This window comes from Saimiri boliviensis, chromosome 10 (genome assembly GCF_048565385.1).
Source record: "Saimiri boliviensis isolate mSaiBol1 chromosome 10, mSaiBol1.pri, whole genome shotgun sequence".
Taxonomy (NCBI): domain Eukaryota; kingdom Metazoa; phylum Chordata; class Mammalia; order Primates; family Cebidae; genus Saimiri; species Saimiri boliviensis.
Window position 1 is genome coordinate 15,606,802 of NC_133458.1, and position 19,865 is coordinate 15,626,666.

Here is a 19,865-nt window from a genome sequence, read left to right on the forward strand (position 1 = left end):
AATTCAGCTTTAAATGAAAATACATTTTTGAATTACATACATTTTATTATTTAGAGAATAATATGTGCATGAAAGAGAAGGCATTCTGTTTGATGCTTCTGCATGTCTGAGAGAGAGAAAGAGAAAGAGAGAGAAAGAAAGAGAGAGAGAGAGAGAGAGAGAACAGTTTCAAAGGCACTATGAAGAAACCATAGCTCTGTCAGCCATGTTTTTGGTATAATTAGGCCAGTCAGCCCTCCATCTCCCTTAGCTTCCTTTTCCACTGTTACCTTAACAGTCATTTCTCATTGAAGGCCATCTGACTTCATGACTCTGGGTTCAAGGGCAGGCATCTGGTAAGCCTAATTTTAAAACTGCACCAAACGGGGCTTGGGAGACCCTAAATATCACTAACATCCAGGGTTTCAGTGCAAAGAGCACTTATCTTTTGGAGATTCACTTAAACTAACTGGGGACATGAATTTTGAATACTGCAATGTAGTGGCATACTGAAAAAGCAAAATAAAATAATCTCTTTGGCATCCAGAGGGGACTTCCTTTACCCAACCTTCTAACCCAGAAGCCATCAGCATCTCCTTTACCTGAAGGTTCCTCCAATACAAGAAGCAACAAGAGGATATCTACGGCCACCACAATTAGGCAGAAGACGATCAGAAGGACTTCCAATACACTGAGCTTCCTCGCCATCTAGATAGACACAGATAATTGGATTAAAACAAATCGCAAGGCCCCACCAGTCTAAGAGGATACGTAATCATTATAGCCAAATGTGGATTTGTTTGCATGATGACCTTGATTATCAGCATCCCTTTTATATAATCTAACGAATATTTCTTTCCACTTATCACAGTGTCCCTAAGTCACTCTAGCTTTACATCCAACACCTGTAGAGCTCTTGCCTTTTTTGCATGCAGAGGAATTGAGGATTGTCCAAGGAAAAGTATATCAGACATGAAGATCTGAAGGGGAAAAGGTTGTGGAATGACACACAGAAGAGAGATGAGGGGATCAGGTAGGTTACAAAACCCTTTAGATGTCGCTTGGATCTTCACATCCACCTAATGTAGTAGACAGGAAGGTATGCTTAGGGAGAGAGAAAGTAGGAAAACTTAAATCCAAGTCTTCTTCTTTCAACTACTCTGGGCATGATGCTGAGGTCACTGTTTAGACTGTTTAAAAGTCACTGACACTCTCAAGAATCTGGTAGCAAAAATGATCCTGATGCCCAACATAAAGTTTGCTGATATGGTCATAGCACACAACTCACATAAACTTGGTGGCTCCCAGTATTCTAAAGATCATTCATCGATCCAAGATTTAAAATATTTTCTATATTGGAGGATGTACTGAACTGGGAATCAAAGAGCTTGAATGCTTAACCTGATTTTCTTACTAATAGATGGGCTATTTACTTATTTGGATCTGTATTTCTACATCTACAAAAATTTGATCAGACACTTGATGTGTTCCCATTTTTCTGATCTAATTATAGTAAATCTAACATTATTGTATGTCTCACAGATCCACGACAGCCCTCAGCTGCAATGACTTCATCACCATTCCATCTCCGTCATCCCATATGTTAGCTAGCTCCTGGAATTTATCCTCAGAACTGTTCCACTTTTGAAATTATAAATCCATATGTAAATGAGGATATGTCCTTTTACTATCTCATTGCCTTACTTTATTTTTAAAAAGTAATTTGTCATATCAAGGCTGCTGCTTTCTTTCCATTTCCTTTAAATCTCTTAGCCCTTCCCAGCTGTTAACCGTTTGACCTAGCCCCAGTATTGAATGTTTAACGTGTCATTGCTCTCATCTTCCTTGCTCCCTATCTGCTAACAGAATCTGCAGGATGAAACTATCCATCCAAACATCCACCTTCTGTGCTGACATACCTAGCTCAAGGGAGATACCACTGAGGCTCATAATCTCCTAAATAAACTGGGCCTGCAAGCCGACTGATGGTCTTGATAGTGTCTCTCACTTTTCATAGCAGTATTTTTATTTTTATTTTTATTCTATTTCTTTTTTTGAGATGGAGTCTCACCCTGGAGTGCAGTGGTGAGATCTTGGCCACCTCCCAGGTTCAAGGGATTCTCCTGCCTCAGCTTCCTTTGTAGCTGGGATTACAGTTGCATGCCACTATCTCTGGCTAATATTTTTGTATTTTTATTAGAGATAGGGTTTCACCATGTTGACCATGGTGGGCTCGGACTCCTGACCTCAAGTGATCCACCTGCCTCAGCCTCCCACAGTGCTGGGGTTACAGGCATGAGCCACTGTGCCTGGCCTCACAGCAGTACTTTTAAAAATTGGTCCTCGTATCCTTCTTTTCAGGCCTGACCTCTGTTACCTACATTCTTATTCTAATGCAATACCATCTCCAATATCACATAGAAAGTAACTATTTTGCAGAAACTAGTCCCTCTCTCTGCTTCTCAACACAAGCTTTTCCACAAAGGTTATACACATCTGGGTAAATTCTTATTTTTCCCCCTCTATTCTCAATGAAACAGTTTTTCCTCTTCTTGCTTAAGTATAATCCTTGCATCTATTATCTAGATCTCACAGCTGTTGAATTTCTCAAAAATCTTATTCCACCAATTATCTCTTCTTTTCTTGCATTATCAGCTTCACTCTCTGAATATTTTTCCCTCATAAAAGTATCCCAAATCACCCCAAACTCTGTTAATGACTGTGGGCTTCTCCAGGTAGCATAATAACTTTATTTTTCCTTTCATAGCTAATCTTCCAAAATGATAATTCCCTTCCTCATGGTATTACTGGCTTGGCTGTATTTTCCGCTTTCCACTGGAAATGCTCCCACCGTTACCAATGACATAAGTGGCTGAATACAATGGGTGCTGTCTTAATCTTCTAGCGCTATCAAACACTTCCTCCTCTATCAAACTTTCCACCTATGGATTCCTTGATAGGAATCTTGGTTTTCCCCTGCATTTCTGGCTTTTTCTTTTCTTTTCTTTTTTTTTTTTTTTTTTTTGAGACGGAGTCTTGCTCGGTCCCCTAGGCTGGAGTGCAATGGCACCATCTCAGCTCACTACAATCTCCCCTTTCCAGGTTTGAGCGATTCTTGCAACTTGCCTGAGTAGCTGGAATTACAGGCTACTCAATGAAGGGACTCGCTTGAGTCCCTTGAGTAGCTGGAATTACAGACACCCGCCATCATGCCCGACTAATTTTTGTATTTCTGTAGACACAGGATTTCACCATGTTGACCAGGCTGGTGTTGAACTCCTAACCTCGGGTGATGCACCCACCTAGCCCTCCCAAAGTGCTGGGATTACAGGTGTGAGCCACCATGCCCATTCCTTTTTGATTAAATGTTGATATTTCCCAAATTCTCATATGTTTCTTTTTTAAATAACATACACCCCTTGAGTAATCTCCACCACTCCTGTGACTTTATGTAACATGTGATAGCAATACAACCTGTATTTCTAGCCCAGATATTTAGATTTGTATACTCAACTGCCTATTGGATGTCCCACAGATTCAACCAAATGTAACATGTATAAACATGAAATCATCTCTCCCCAAACCTCAGTTCGAATTCCTGCCAATTTGGCCAAATTGTCTGTTCCTCAAATAATTAATAACTTGAGGAAAAGAATCACATTAAAAACCACCACCACCACCTAGGAATCCTTTAAAAATTCCTCTCTTTCCGTTAGTTCTCACAGTCAGTTACCAGTTCAATCGGACTACTTTCCCCATATCTTTGGGTCATTTACCAAGTGACCGGCACAAACAAGGTCATTTGGATCTCCTACATTCAAGCCTTTCATGGATCTCTGAATAAACCAAAACCCCTTTAGTTTTGTGATCAAAGGTCTTTGTGACACCTCCTAAGCCCAGCTGCTCAGCCTCTCCTCTCTCCTTATTCCCACCATACTAAACCAGCACTTATGCAGCAACAAACTATTAAATATAAGGCAACGTGGACAAATAATCTTCTCTCTGTTGTTTTTATTTTGCATCTCCTCTTACTTCACATTTCCCTGCATCCCTGCTCTTCCCGACTCCTCCCCAATGCCACGACTGCTTGTATAAATATTTTTATATATGTATATAGCTTCAATTTTTAATTACAGTAGCCTTTAGGTTCATGTGTTATCATTCAATAAAAGAAGCACTTTAATATTGAAATAGAGGTAAGGAACCAGGACCTACATGTAATTTGCCAATAGGCATTTAGGAAGAACCTTAGCCCTTGGAGACACTGGGGTTTGGGATTAAAATTGTTTGGTTTTTTTTTTTTTAACTATTCTTTACTAGTTACCTAAATTAATCAGGTGTCTTTTAGTCTAAATTATTTAAATGATATACTCTAATCCACATAAAATATATATCATATTACTGTATTCTCATAAAATCCCTGCATTGAAGTTGATCAGATAGATATTATTTCCATTTTATAATGAATATTAAGGCATTTTGTCTGGTCACGCTTAGTGGTGGAACTGAGACAAACGCAAACAGCCACTACATTTAAAAATAAAATACTCCCTCCACAATGTATCCTAGGCTTCAGAGTTTAAAGACCTATAGGACCTGTCTCCAGTGGTGGAATTTCCGTAGTGAAAGAAGTATGAAGGATCCACCCTGGTGTGGTATAGTTTCAAACTTCATTTCTTATACATACAGCCCGCAACTCAATACCACAGCAAACATATTATTCATCAATTAGTCTCTTTCTCCAAGTATTGCTTCCCTCCACATGGAGACTTTCCCTTCCAGCCTCTAAAAATCAGCAGCGAGCACCTACTCCCACAGTCCTCAATCCTCCTGAGGGAGCAGGTTCAGCACCTTAGCTCAGGAAGTTCAAGAACATTCTAGGAATAACCCCAGGCATTTTCCCAGCATAGAAGCTATTGTCATTCAGTCAGAGGGCAGGATGGGAATTTCTGAAGGTAGAAATTCTTCCCTACTTAGAAACCCTTCCTGCACAAATCTGGGAAGCATTCACCTTCCTCCAAATCCATGCCATCTTGAGATCATTTCCAGAAGGATCCCATCTGTTTCCTGTCTTTAATTTCTCCCAATGAGAGAGGAGCATCTCACACTAGACCTCCCCCTACCTGTCCCCCAAACCCTGACACCACACACACACACACACAGTTCTCTCCTCTCCATTAACTCTCTCATCTTCACTCCTCATCTTGTATGGAAAAGGAAGAAAGTATTAGGTCCAGAAGAAAAGTATGGGCATCCAGATCACTTAACGGAGCAGCAGACAGAAAATCGCATAAACAGAAAGGGACCCCTCGCCCCCGCTGGAAGCACTGCTTGCATGAAAAAGCGTACTCACCTCATCACCTCGTTTCCTTCGTGTTTCTCCCTCAGTGATTCATAGGGAGCACTGAGCAAAGGTAACTGGGCCGAGGTAGCCAGCTTCTGCCACAATTAATTTATTGCCCTATAAAGTTGACAGCAAATGGTGGAGGGGAGTGCATATTTCAAGGGATCATAAAGGCATCCTGGCTCTCCATGTGACACAGAATGAAAGCTCCACTTGTTAATAAAAAGGGAAGGTGTTTTTTTTTTTTCAATTGTTGTCCCTCCTCTGTGTCCCTATTCATATCTGATTACTTTGCTTGTCACATTATGCTTCCTTGTCTGTCCATGTAGCCTAAAGGGATCAAGAGCTAGGGTCTTGTCTATCTTCTTCATTGCTGTATCTCCTGTACTTAGCACTCTGCCTAATATCCGTAGTTCTTTTTCAATATATAGTAACTTGTTTAATAAGTAAGCAATAGAAGGATTAGCTCTCGGTTTATCATTTTGTTCTTTTCTCCATTTTCATTGTCCAGAGATCTCTTGGCACAACTCGGCTTTTTATTAATTCAAATGATCCTTTCCACCAATTATTTTAAATAAGTGAAGTACCATTAAAATAGAAATTACACAAACCTTAAATGTGAAGACACCTCTAGTGGATATTTGTCACGTTCTTTAATGGCTCAGCATCTTTCAAAACCTCTTGCTAAGAAGGGAGAGGTGGGGAGGGAGAGAAGGGTCAAAAACCTACCTATTGGGTACTATACTCACTACTAGGTGACTGGTTCAATCACACCCCAAACCTCAGCATCACACAATATAACCTTGAAACAAACCTGTATATGTACCCTGAATCTTCGACCCTGAATCTAAAATATCAGTTGAAAAAAAAAATTAAAAACAGAGGATCTTTAAAAAGAAAAAAAAATACTCCTACTTAAATTAAGGAATTTCTTTCCAAATTCTGCCTCCCCAAAGAAACAGCTAGAAATTCTCTTTCACAGCCTCCCTTTCAGCCAAGGTAGAGAGGTAAGTGGCTGGAGCTTTGTGAAGGAGAGATTCCTGTGACTTAGATCCAGAAGAAGGTATAGATAAGGAGGTAACAGGTAAAATCCAGGCTGTTGGGAAGATAGCTTGTTTCAGAGGCACCAGGGACAAGAGAACTAGCAGCATCCTATGCTCAGTATTTAGTGTTGCAAGCTGCCAGATATGTGTTCAGGGCAGTGGCAGGAGAAACCCCTATGGGGTAACCTGGGGCTTGTGCCTAGCCACATGGCCTGTAAACCTGGCTCTCTCTCTATTCCTATTGGAGTTTCAATAAGTCACCAATATTTTTTTAAAATTTTTCTTAAGCTAGCTAAAGTGGATTTTTTAATTGATATATAATTTCCAAACCATAAGATTCACTATTATTATTATTTTTTTGAGATGGAGTTTCACTCTTGTTGCCCAGGCTGGAGTACAGTGGCACAATCTCGATTCACTGCAACCTCTGTCTCCTGGGTTCAAGTTCTCTTACCTCAGCCCTCTAAGGAGCTAGGATTACAGGCATGTGCCACCACGCCCGGCTAATTTTGTATTTTTAGTAGAGACAGGGTTTCTCCATGTTGATCAAACTGGTCTTGAACTCCCAACCTCAGGTGATCCACCTGCCTCAGTCTCCCAAAATTCTGGGATTACAGGTATGAGCCACTGAGCCTGGCCAAGATTCACTTTTTAATGTGTACCATTTAGTGGCTTTTATTTATTATTTATAAAATTGTGAAACTATCACCACTATTTAATTCCAGAACATTTTTATCACCCTCCCTAAAAAAAATTAGTGGTCACTCCCCATTTCCATCTTCCCCTGTTTCTGTAGCCACTAATCTACTTTGTCTTTATGGATTTGTCTATTATAAGCATTTCGTATAAATGCATTCACACAATATGTGGCCATCTGCGTCTGGCTTCTTGTCCTCGTCATATTTTCAAAGTCCATCCAATGCATTTTCAGGTATCAGTGTTTGCTCCTTTCCATGTCTGAATAGTATCCACTGCATGGATAGATCACATTTTATTTATCCATGTATCTGTTGATATACATCTAGGTTGTTTATACTTTTGCCTCCTACGAACAATGCTGCTACGACCTGATGCTTTTTTTAAAAAAATTCTGCTTGGAATATACCTAGGAGTGGAATCGTGCGTCATGTGATAAGTCTTTGTTTCACTTTTTGAAGAACCGCAAAACTGCTTTCTAAAGCGGCAGCACAATTTCACATCTGCATTCCCACTAGTAACATATGAGGAGAGGGCTCTTTTGGTGGCACCTAAGAACTGTAAATAACAGTGTTCATAGTAGTCAATCCTCTGTGTTTGCTTCAAATGCTCAGTCTATGGAAAAACACACACACACAGAGAAAGACAGAGAGAGAGAGACAGAGAGAGAGACTAGATTTCTGCATTTATGAACTCCTGGAAAGACATATTCAGCTTTTCACTTGCCCTGGCACAAGGTGGCCTTTGTTAGACAGGAAATGTTCCTAGATCTCCTTTCAAATTGGGAAGATATCCTGGCAAAAGATCAAGAAGGGAGATTTATTGTTACACAAGAACTTTCTATTCTTTGTGTGATACTTTACCGTTAACTCCCCACATGCTGTGCACATTTGTGACTTTGTTTATGTTATAGTGGTAAACGATCAGTCCCAGGGAATCTACAACCTGTTTCCTAAAGTGCAGAAAACAGTTACCTTCACCATGCCTTCTTGCTAACTAGCAACTGGAAGATATTGGATCATGCTGGTGTTGACCAATGAGAAAATAACAGAGTCATTTTGAAGGGTAAAGCCAAGGACGTGACCCTACATCCTCCAGTTGTCTACTGGTAGCAAGGTACTGCAGATATTATTTATATTCCTATAAATATATATATTATATAAATACTATATATGTTATATACATATATACACACAGACACACACACACACACACACACATATACACACATATATGTATATTTTAATTCCTTCTTCAAATAGGATTCCAGTACATATAAGTGATGGACTGAAGCCAGAACCCTGCCGGTCTGCCTTTTTCCTCCCCCTGGGGAGGAATGAAAGGCCCTGGGGCTCTGCACAGCTCCACAATTTGGAAATCATAGTTTTAGTTTGACACCAGAATATTGCAGATGAGGAAATCTGAGCTGAGAGAGACAAAATGACTTGACCAAATCTCCTGAATGTTAGAGATTGCTTCTGAGTTTTTCTCCTTCAAATGAAAGCAACATAAAATGTTCCCACCAGTGGACCTAACCCCTGTGATGGGAGGGGAAGGATACTGCATTATCCTTAGAGGTGGACAGCGCTGCTGCAGGGAGAGAAGCTAAGGGAGCCACAGTCCAGGCTCCCCCATGACCCTTCCCAGAGCTGCTGCTAAGACTCTTCATCATTCTAGACTGAAGGTCTGCATGGCCTTGTGGATCCAGCTTCTTTGAAGCCAAATGTGTATTATACACTCGAAAATTGCTAAGAAAGTTGATGTAAAGTGTTGTCACCACAAAAAAATGATAAGTATGTGAGGTAATAGGTATGTTAATTAGCTTGATTTAGCCATTCTATTATTTACATATAAATACCTGTTATATACCATAACAATATACACAAATATATATTTATACTATATATCTACTATATATACCTGTTATTTACCGTAACTACATATAAAAATATGTATTTATACTATATGCCTACTACATATTAACATAAAATTTGTTAATGTAATTTTATAAAATTCTAAATTATAATGTAAAATATATTTTACATATATTAACTATAGTTATATGATTTTATAAAATTAACAGTTTTAATTGTTAATTAAACATTTAATTATTAAGTTAATTTTTAAAAATAAGCCAAAGTGAATTCAGGAGACAGGAAACAGACTGACGCTTGGTAGCTCTCAGAACAGTGACAGCAACACAGGCTTGGAGCTGCTGGAGTCTGGGATGCTTGTACACCTACATCTAGGGGTTCCTGAGTCCCTAGACCTCCAAAGAGGACATGGGCATAACTTACTCTGTAAACATAAATAGAAAAAAATGTCTATTTCTCATACATCTGTGGCTGAAATTTAGCATTTTGTTAGGTTATGAATGTCGACAACAGAGCACAGTTTTTCCCAGCACATGAGTTTGTCAAAAATGGAATCACAGATCTTTCCACATTACATTATGAAATTGCAGCGGATATCTCAAAATATTGTTCATGTTGATCAAAATATTGTTCATGTTGATCATTACCTTGAAATTGTGGCATTGTTACTTCCACTGTTGGATCTTTTAATATGACGAGAAAAACACACCTCATGGGTTACTATATCCATTTTTCTTTAATATTTGGATAAATGTATTTTAATATGTGTTCTTTAAAATAGCATGGATTTTGCTTGATGTATTTGCAAACAATGTTGTGAGGAGGAATTTTGTAGGTTTCACTGGGCTGCCAGTGGGGTCCCTGACACTTCACATGCTCCAAAACCCCGCTGGCTTCACTAGGGCCTTGGCAATCAGAATTATATAATCAGAATGCTTCCCCTTAAGCACTCTGTGGCAACTGGAGCCAAATTCTACCAATATATCCTTGACGGCAACATTACATATTTTTTAAGTATCAAGTAAATAATGTTTCCATCATTGCAGCCTTCCTAAGTTTGTTAGAGGAGAGTTGACAAATTTCCCATCTTTTTGATCAAAGGATTCCTATGGCTGGTTTTCCATGTTTCACTAGTTTCCTCGTTAGCTCAGGCCCTCATCCAAATGCCCCTTATTGTGATAATTAGATGATTAAGTTAATTTAACAATATGTTTGTCTCTAGCCTTATGAAGGTGCTGACTCATGAGAGTGCAGGAGAATTAATGACTTCCTGGTTATAAGAAAAGAAGAAAACACAGGGAAGTAGACTCATTCATTCCAAACACTTTCACTTTCAACTCATTTTCAGATAAGGTCAAAAGTTAATATTCCTGTTAAACATTAATATATAATTTCTTCATCTCAAATTTTAACCCTCTAGAATTTTAAGCAAGAGGGTTGCAACTCCTTTTTTACCAGAGTTGATATTTTACTAAATACAGCAACTGCTATGATGATTAAAATAATAATCAATAGACCCTTCCACAAACCTACATCTTATAAAAAACACACCTCATGGGTTATTATATCTATTTTTCTTTAATATTGGGATAAATGTATTTTAATATAAGTTTTCTTTGAAATAGCATGGATTTTGCTTGATGCATTTGCAAACAATGTTGTGAGGAGGAATTTCGTAGGTTTCATTGGGCTGCCAGTGCGGTCCCTGACACTTCACATGCTCCAAAACCCCGCTGGCCTCATTCTAATAGATAAATAATCATTGTAATAGATAATGTATTAAAGTTCAAGTTAAATAAAAGCTGAAAAATTGAAAAAGAAAAAAAGAAAAAGGATGGATAATTATAAATTTTATCAACCCATTGGTGGATTTGGCTGCAGGTTCTGTGATGCTGAAGACAGCCAGAAAGACAAACTCATAAAAGTTTGCTAAACAAGAACGTTAACCCCAAACAGATTACTTACGGTGAAAATGTCACAAAATTCAAAATCTCTTGTAAATTCACTTGTTTTATTTTTATCTGGCATAGAAATTGTGTATTTTGTGTGAAATGTGGTTATATACATTAGAAATAGGATTTACGCATTTCAAAGCAAATTGCTGTGAAGACAAATTGTTTTTAACCTCTAAACTTTCTCTTCAGTTTTGCCTGCTCAGATCTCATTCTCGCCACTATCCCCATATGCTAAGGATTTCTCAACACCCTCTTCTCTCAGGTGAGTTGACTCTTCCTTTTTCCTCCCCATGAGGCTGCTGATAATTTTACATTATGTTCTTACTTGTGATCACTTTTACTATCATCTTCTGTTTCCTCTGATCTTTGTGTTTGCCTTTTCTTCCCATATCATGATCCCCCACCCCCTCCCCACCTATAATCAATTAGGTGTATTGTTCCCCACTCCTACCGGGCCTATAATCAACTAGCAAATGTTCTTTCTAGATACTTCCTTGAGGTGATGATTAGCTTCAAGACCTGGAACTGCCACAGAAAGCTTTTTCTTGTGTATTTAGCAAGAGAATGGGGTCCATTCCATGATTACACATATGGACACACACTTCATCATGGACCCAGTTCATCTTCAGTAAATGTCATGTGATGAACAATCGCTACCATTCTAACCACATAGAGACATTAAGGTAATACACAGATTTTCCACACCACCCTACTGCTTATCCCACAGGGGTAAGATTTAACCTTTAGGGTTCACACACAAAACATAACAAAATTAACAAAAATATTTCACCAGTAGTGGGAATGAACTAATTAGCAACACACAATAATTTTATGAGTATGAAGTATAAGTATTAGTTTCAAAGTCATTCATAGTTAGGATCTTGCTCTAAAAATTCACAGAGTGCTTCTCCATGTCAATGAAGTGAAATTATGTAGGCTGATGTTTCTGTCGGTCACATCGATGCTTAACACCTGTTAAGAACCAAAGGAAAGAATTGGGCATCCTGTGTTGAAATTTCCTGCATGCAAATAAATACAATCCAAAGAACCTCCTAAGACTTCTGCATTGTATTGTCTACTTAAAAGACTGCCCTAAGCTTTTCAGATGAGAAGGGTATTTTCTAATGTTTTAGAGTACAAAGATTATTCAACGGTAGAGATGAGCCTTGAAATAATTCAACATGGGCCACGTGTGATGGCTAAAGCCTGTAATAGTACTTTGGGAGGCCGAGATAGGTGGATCATTTGAGGTCAGGAGTTCAAGATCAACCTGGCCAACACAGTGAAACCCCGTCACCTCTGAAAGTACAAAAATTAGCTAGGCATGGTGGTGGGTGCCTGTAATCCCAGCTTCTTGGGAGGCTGAGGCAGGACAATTGGGTGAACTCAGGAGGCAGAGATTGCAGTGAGCCAAGATTATGCCACGGCACTCCAGCTGAGGCAATACAGTGAGACTCAGTCTCAAAAGAAAAAAAAAATTAATATGCAACCACCGAAGAGAAACAACTGCACAAACTGGAGAGAACACCCTCTTTTTCATTCTACTGAGGTGATTTTCCTTGGCGCCATCCTTCTGTTTCCTCCTCCTCCTGTTCCCCCATAGCACCCCAAAGATTGCCCAGCAAGAGTCCCTTATTCGTTTCTTCCTAGGCAGATGCTGTCAAAAAGGTTTCACCTCACGTGCCCTCATCAGCTTGTATGTCTGTCCATAAGGATTGGGCAAAGTACTTTACGGTAAAGTTGGGGAAGTTGTTGACATGAAAATCACAAGTATGAGGAAATAAATCTAAAAAATGCGAAAGTGAAAGAAAACTTTTGTTTCAGGCCTAGTCATAAGGAAGGATTATGAAAGAAAAAAAGTTCAGACAAAAACGGTAAGTAAGCACCTAAGGAAGAAAGTTTCATTTACCATCAGGATGATACATGTCAGCACCACTACACTGCATTAATCCCAAGGTATAGATTTTTCACATATTTAACATTCATGAGACCAGAGTGTATCTTGTAATCAACAACCATAGAATCACTGTGAGCCAGACAGTGCTCATGACATAATTGTTGTCTGTGCCTGTGTAAACTTTATTGCTAATACTGTGTTAGGAATAGATGGACTGAAAACCATTTAAGGATTATTACAGGAAGGAATAATTTGTAAGATCAAGAAAGTACTAGGATGAAAATGTATATAAAGTATGTTAGTGGCTCAGAAAAAAAATTCATAGACAGGAGTCGAAGAATTTTTATGAAATGCTGAATCACCAACACCTTCTGCAGTACAGAGGAAATAACCAATTTGTGACACGTATTTTTCTTTTAAATAGTAATAAAAAAACTATTTAAATAATAAAAAAATTTAAATAATAAAAGACGAATACAAATTGAAATAATACAAGGAATTATATAAGTTAAGATATTTCTAGTGCTTCTTCACATTCAGGGTCTACCTCTTCTAAATTACTTTGAGGCAGAATCATCACTGTGTCTCCACTCAACATTTTCCTCCATATTATCACTTACAATATTGAAATATATAGATAAAAATTTATATCTAAAGAATTTTTGAAAACTTTCTGTAAGTTTATTGTAAAAAAAATTTGAGTGATAAGGAAATTCTATCATAATTTTGTCATCCTTTTTTCTTTGTGGTACATGAAATAATAGAGCAACTTTTCACTGATGGCATCATATTTGATAAAACATAATAGTTCAAGCTGTTTTGGAAGTTGATCTCTGAGGCAGAGGTAGGAGAGTCAAGACAAAGTTTTACATAGATATATAGACAAGAAGACAAACATGGAAAGTAAGAATCCAGGCCATGGATTCCAAATGACGATAAACCACGACTTTTCATTCATCTCCATGCTGTCCATTCCTAACACACTGAAAACAGAAATTCCTGGAGGGCCTGGCAGGAGAGGGCATCATTTGGAAGGGAAGCAGTAAGGCACTGCACTAGGCATATTAAGGTTGGGAAATGGCATTTGCAGTTTCGCTAGTCACAAACCTGTGCCGTGCCGTCACTGTTGAAGGAGGGTGTTATGACCATGCCGCTCACAGACATGCTGACACTGGTAATGGGGACACTGCCCACTCCCCAGATTTCAATGTAGCCCAGTTTCAAAGGGTTTGTACCAGTGATGTAATTGTTGAAAATTATATGACTCTGTACTGTATTCTGTTGAATTGGAGATAACAGGAAAAGATAATAGTAGAATTAGTTCAAATGTTTTCCAACCTCTTTTTAGGCACAAATGTAGATCATAAAGTAAGACGACTTCAGAGTCACTATCTTGTGTCTTTAGATTATGGAAACCATGATCTCATCACTCTATCTCCTATGGCCAACTGCCATCCACTTTGCATTGACAAGCAGCTGCAGGGTTTTTCACATTGCCCTGAACTCTATAGGAGACAAAAGTCTCAACTGTCAAGATACTTATATTCTATAGGTGGAAAAATCACAAAATGTGCAGGCCATTCCAAGGCAACTTAGGAACAAAGGGCTAGGTAGCAGAAACAGCCCGTCCATCTGTAACATGGTAAACTGGAATAATGATCATTACTGATGAGACGTTGATAGGCTGAATTACAGAAAGCCCTCCTGGGAGCATAGTAAATTTCCAGTGGAAGTCTAGAGAAGTAGAAGAATGTGAATTAGCAAGATGAGAAGAAATTCTAGGTGGTATTTTATGCCCTTACAACATTCAGCATCCTCCTAAGCCAGTGGAACCCTATTCTCTCTTCATATCAGTCACACTCACCTGGCTGGCAGAAAACTTGGCCAAGTAATAGAGTCCTTTCCCATAGGTATCTGCAAACAAACAACAAGATAAACATGGCCTGGACCTGTGCTAGAGAAGTCTATGCTACGGAATATATAAATACTCTTTGAATTGCCTACTTGTCTTGGTTGAGAGAGTAAGGCTTATCTTTGTTTTTATTTTGTCTTTTGAGTGTTCCATTTTTAAATGTAAGTCCTCTTTACGGAGACTACTCAAACTGGGCACCCACACTCAGTTTATACAAAATGTTTGAAATGAATGCGTATAGACGCATCTGTCTGACAGAGACATGTCATATAGCACAGTTTCCTGACACGATTTTTAAGTCACTTCTCTTCCTTGTGATTTATCATTCCCAACATCTTCCTAATCGGCTCAGAATTTCCGTGTTCCTTTTGCTATATGTACACATCTCCGCACATACATTCATATGCACATACATACACAAACAGCAAGACTGCTCTCTTGGTGGGTTTATCTTAGGGTATCACACAATTTTTAAAATGTGATCTTCAGATAACAAAGATGATCAAAGAAAAGGCTTCTTTGTCCTTTATCCTAAATGTGTGCCACAGGCCCAGGAAGAAGATGAATTTTAGCACAGCCAGTGAAGGTGAACTAGTCAACAGCTTTGTTTCAAGAATTCCCATCCTGCACCCTGCCCTCATGGCTGTCACACTCTTCCCTGTGTGCTAGGCCCTTTCTAAATGACTCACCACTCAGTAGCCACTGGCTATCCTTAGAACTGTGCTAAGACAGTAGTCACTAGTAAAATTTAACTGTTTAAATTTAAGCTTATTAAGATTGAATACTATCAAAAATTCAATTATTCAGATGCACGTGTCACATTTCAAGTGCTTGATAGCCACATATGTCAAGTAGATACAATATTGAACAGCAGAAGATATAGAACATTTCCATCACTGCAGAAAGTTCTATTGGACAGCACTTGTCTAGAAATAGTTAATGATTTCTTGAGAAATCCTCCTAAGAGTTTGCCAGTTCCTACAGACTCCTAATAGAAAATATCCCATAAATAATACAACTGATAGAGGTATTGCCCCTCTTACTGGGACATTAAGAACCATGTAGTCAGGGAATATGTCCTTGACCATTAATCCTATGAAAGTTTATCTCAGCTGGCTACAAATAAACTTTCCCTGTGGCTCCCATATAGCTTCCTTCTATAGTGGATTAGAATGGTTGAGTAATGCGAGGGATTTGGAACTAAGCTTCATTTATATGAGGCATAAAGATCATGTGCAATATGGATTATACCCTTGAATTAATAAATGGTTGTATTTTAAAATGCAAAATTGTTTTAACAGGGAAAAGGTAAAAGCAGGCCTGTACGATACCCAGGAATACAGTTAATGCCATGAGCATGAATCCCAGGCAACTCCTACTCACCAATGCTTTGCCCATCATCCCAGAAGAGCCAACCCTCAGCAGTTCCCTCATCATCCAAGGCAATTTTGAAGCCCATGAATTTCTGGCGGCTGCAGTGAAGTGGAAGAGAGGCATTAGCTAAAAGCAAATCCACAGCCACAAACCACGAGTTTACATACAAACATAAAGGAGCAAAGGGAAGTGCTTTGTGGGATAAAGACTGCATACTAGAGTTCAAGAGACTTGTGACTTAGTTCTAATTCTGTCTCCATCTGGCCATATGACTTCATATCATGAACAAATGAATGAGTGAGTAGATCAAAAGGATTCTCCTTTAAGGCTCTTAAAGTAATGACAACCAAACTAACTGGGTTCTTTCTTTTCCTTTTGAAAGGAAAATCTCAACGCTGAAATCTTTCTGCTTTAGGGACCTAATATCCTAAACATGTAGAGTGAGGTCTACTTTCAAATGTCCTAAGTTCTTCATTTTTATTTGAATGTTTGGAATCAAATGAATAAGGGGTCTAAGAATTTTAGTATTGATACCAGAGAGGTGTGATTTTTAGTCCCTGCTCATCTACTTACTGTGTGACTCTGAGTAAATTGCTTAGTCTTTTTACTCATCTGTGAAATGGTGATAACAGTACTAACTTCACAGAATTTACGTATTCCTTTCATTAAGCAAAAATAGACAATTTCCAAGTAGAAATACACATATTAACATAGTTCTGGATAATAGTTATTATTAATTTATATAGACTTTGAACTAAAAGTTTAAAATCTTGCAGAGGAATAAATAATTTTTCAGCAATAGTTTTATTAGAAAAGATTCAATTAGACCCAAAAGTATCCTAAAACTACTATAAATCATGGTTCCTCCTATTTTGACTTCAATTTCAATCATGAGATTGAAAGATAACACTCTTAGACCTATCATCTCACCCATTTAAACATAAAACAGCTATTAATAATCAGTCAGAGTGTAGCGTCTGAATAAAGGTTAAAATACAAACACGCAAATATAGAAAAAAACAAGTGTTTAGTAAAATTGCATGTGGGCTTGAGAGTGATGCTTACAATCTGGAGGGCTTCACTACAAATTGGTGAGCTAACTGAAATATAAAGGAAAACCTCAGTCCTGTCATTCACCTTAAGTGGGTGTTCAGTGCAGGCTCTTGCCAGGGCAGGATGTAGCCCCCACGGACATGAAGATTAATGTGGTCAAGAGGGGCAGGCAAGGTCTTCCACTCGCCTCTTGCATTAATATCCACACCCTGTGGGCCAGAAGAAGGTTAGAGATGATGAAGTAGAAGACATGCCCCTCCCTGAATGATGCATTCTGCCAGACATCTCATCCTACCCTCTGAAATGATGCCTGTTCATTACCCTCACCACATACCAGCTACTACACATTCTGCATTCACACAGTGCTACATGAAATCTCACAAGGCTGCTATAATATCTTGTTAGGGTCTCTTGCTTTTGCTTCCACAGTACAAACTACAATTTCCTGATGTGTGACAGGAAGAGGTGCTACTCTCTCACCTGATTCAGAAACCTAACGTAAGAAACCATCCTTCCAGCCTACATGTTCTCTAGAGCAGGGCTTTTCAGTCTCAGCACCATTGAGATTTTGGTCCAGACAATTCGTTGGTTGTGGGGCTATCCTGTGCCTTTTCTTATTTAGCAGAATCTTCAGATGTCAGCAGCAACTCCTCCTCACCCCCACCCTCATGTGACAACCCAAAATATCTCCAGGCATTGCCAAGTGTCCCCTGGTAGGCAAAATCCTCTCATTTGAGGGCTGCTACTTTAGAGGTAAGCAGTTATTGCTGACAACAAGCAAATAGGCATGGCTATGTTCCAATAAAACTTTATTTGCAAATCAGGCAACATCCAGATTTGGCTGTGGGCCATAGTTTGCCAGCCTGTGTTCTAGAATAAGTAATACGTACACAAACATGGTAAGGTTAATTAAGGTGACATTTCTTCATTAATCCTAACTATAAAATTCATCTTCATTTTAATTCAACATCAAAATTTCATCTTTTTCTAAATAGCCTGCTCCGTGATTTATTTCATCTTTCCCTCTTCAATCAAAGATATCTTCTGTCTATGAATGGGAGTCAACATGCACCCTCAGGCCAAAGGCCAGTCTCACTGAAGGAGAGCTGGTCACCCGTTCCTAGAAAAGGCCTGGCTGGGAAGCACACAGCAGAACCCTAACATGTTACCACCCGAAGGGCAGATCCAGACTAGCAGCAGGAGTGGGAGGCTGGGGCCACGGGGTGGACTTGGTCTCCACTGACTTAGAAGAGAGGGAACGAAATTGCACATCCTTCTCCAGTTTTCACCTAATTGCACTGCAATCCTCTGGGATGTAAGGGGCCAGTACGTTCCTTGCATCTTGTTTCCCTGCTTGTACCCCTTTGCTCTATTTCCAGCCCTCAACTTTGTTCTCCTCAGAAAGTCAGAAAAAGAGGCCTGGTTAGAGACCAAGGAAATACCTCCTTTGATTCTTCCCCAAAAATCAGGGTCTGTCTTCTCAGGGTCCCCACCATCCCAGAGCTGCCCCAGAAGACCCTGACTTCCCGGCTAAGTCTCTGGGGATCATAATAGCACAGAAATGGCGTGGCAAGGAGCTCTTTCTTGCTTCCTCATTTCTAAATGTACTTGCACTGCTTGGACTCACAAGGGTTGGGCCCCATACCTGTGTGTGTGTGTTGCACATTGCCTAACCACCTGCCTCCCTTAGGTAATTATGTGCAGTACCCTTCTTTGAGCATCTATGCTATGGAGGGAGATAATAAAAGGCAGAGACAAAAAGGCCTCTAAGCTTACAAACTTATAGCAGGCAAAGATAGAAACAATAAAAACAAAAACTACAGTTTGCAACACAATCTCAAATGTTTGCTAGCATCTGCCTTTACACAACATTGTAAATAGCAGTGATATAAGGAAATATTAAAATCTAACACAAAGAGAACACCCACAAAAAAACAGATCCTGGTCGGGCGCGGTGGCTCACGCCTATAATCCCAGCACTTTGGGAGGCTGAGGTGGGTGGATCACGAGGTCAAGAGATCAAGACCATCTTGGTCAACATACTGCAACCCATCTCTACTAAAAATACAAAAATTAGCTGGGCATAGTGGTGCACACCTGTAGTCCCAGCTACTCAGGAGACTGAGGCAGGAGAATTGCTTGAACCCAGGAGGCAGAGGTTGCAGTGAGCTGAGATCGTGCCACTGCACTCCAGCCTTGGTAACAAGGATGAAACTCCGTCTCAAAATCAAACAAACAAAACAGATACTGAATGACATACTTTATGTGTTATTTCATAACGGTTCTATGAGAGAAGTGGTCTTATCCCACTAGGAGGTGAGAAAACTGACATTACAAGGGTTAAAGTGACATCTCTAAGACCACACAGCAGGTGGTTACAGGGCCAGCATTTGACCTAAGGTCTATCACATCTAAAGCCTTTGGACTCTCTATCATTTTCCCAGGTTGTACAGACATTCAGAAAAACTTACCGTGTAGTAATCGTACCAGCGGGCTCTAGGGAAATATGCGGTGACATTTCTGGCATTCTAAAATTGAACACAAACAAGGAGTGGCAGTGGGCACCATTATCCAGGACAGAGGAACCAAACGGCTTAGGAAAGAGGTTAAAGTCATAGTAATGGCCTTGGGCCCTGTTGCCTCATCTCTCGGGAGGCTAACAATGTTGAGGAAAACTTCCTTTGCTTTTTGTTTCTCAAACAGGGGATATTTGTCTACCCAAAACTACCATAAAGCAC

The 19,865-nt window shown here is 39.3% G+C and overlaps 1 protein-coding gene across 2 annotated transcripts in view; it reads right to left on the reverse strand.

Annotated features, from left to right (window-relative positions):
• The window catches only part of MGAM (maltase-glucoamylase), a 221,792-nt gene that overhangs the window by 89,014 nt on the left and 112,913 nt on the right, over positions 1-19,865 (reverse strand). The window contains exons 66-71 of one of the 2 annotated variants that reach the window (XM_074378986.1): positions 19,599-19,655; positions 17,212-17,336; positions 16,084-16,172; positions 14,653-14,702; positions 13,896-14,066; positions 582-687 (exon numbers count right to left, since the gene is read on the reverse strand). In XM_074378986.1, the coding sequence (XP_074235087.1) occupies positions 582-687; positions 13,896-14,066; positions 14,653-14,702; positions 16,084-16,172; positions 17,212-17,336; positions 19,599-19,655 (598 nt within the window). Of the gene's footprint in view, positions 1-581; positions 688-10,930; positions 11,864-13,895; positions 14,067-14,652; positions 14,703-16,083; positions 16,173-17,211; positions 17,337-19,598; positions 19,656-19,865 lie in introns of those variants that run through there. The other variant, XM_039473042.2, reaches the window with a different exon arrangement.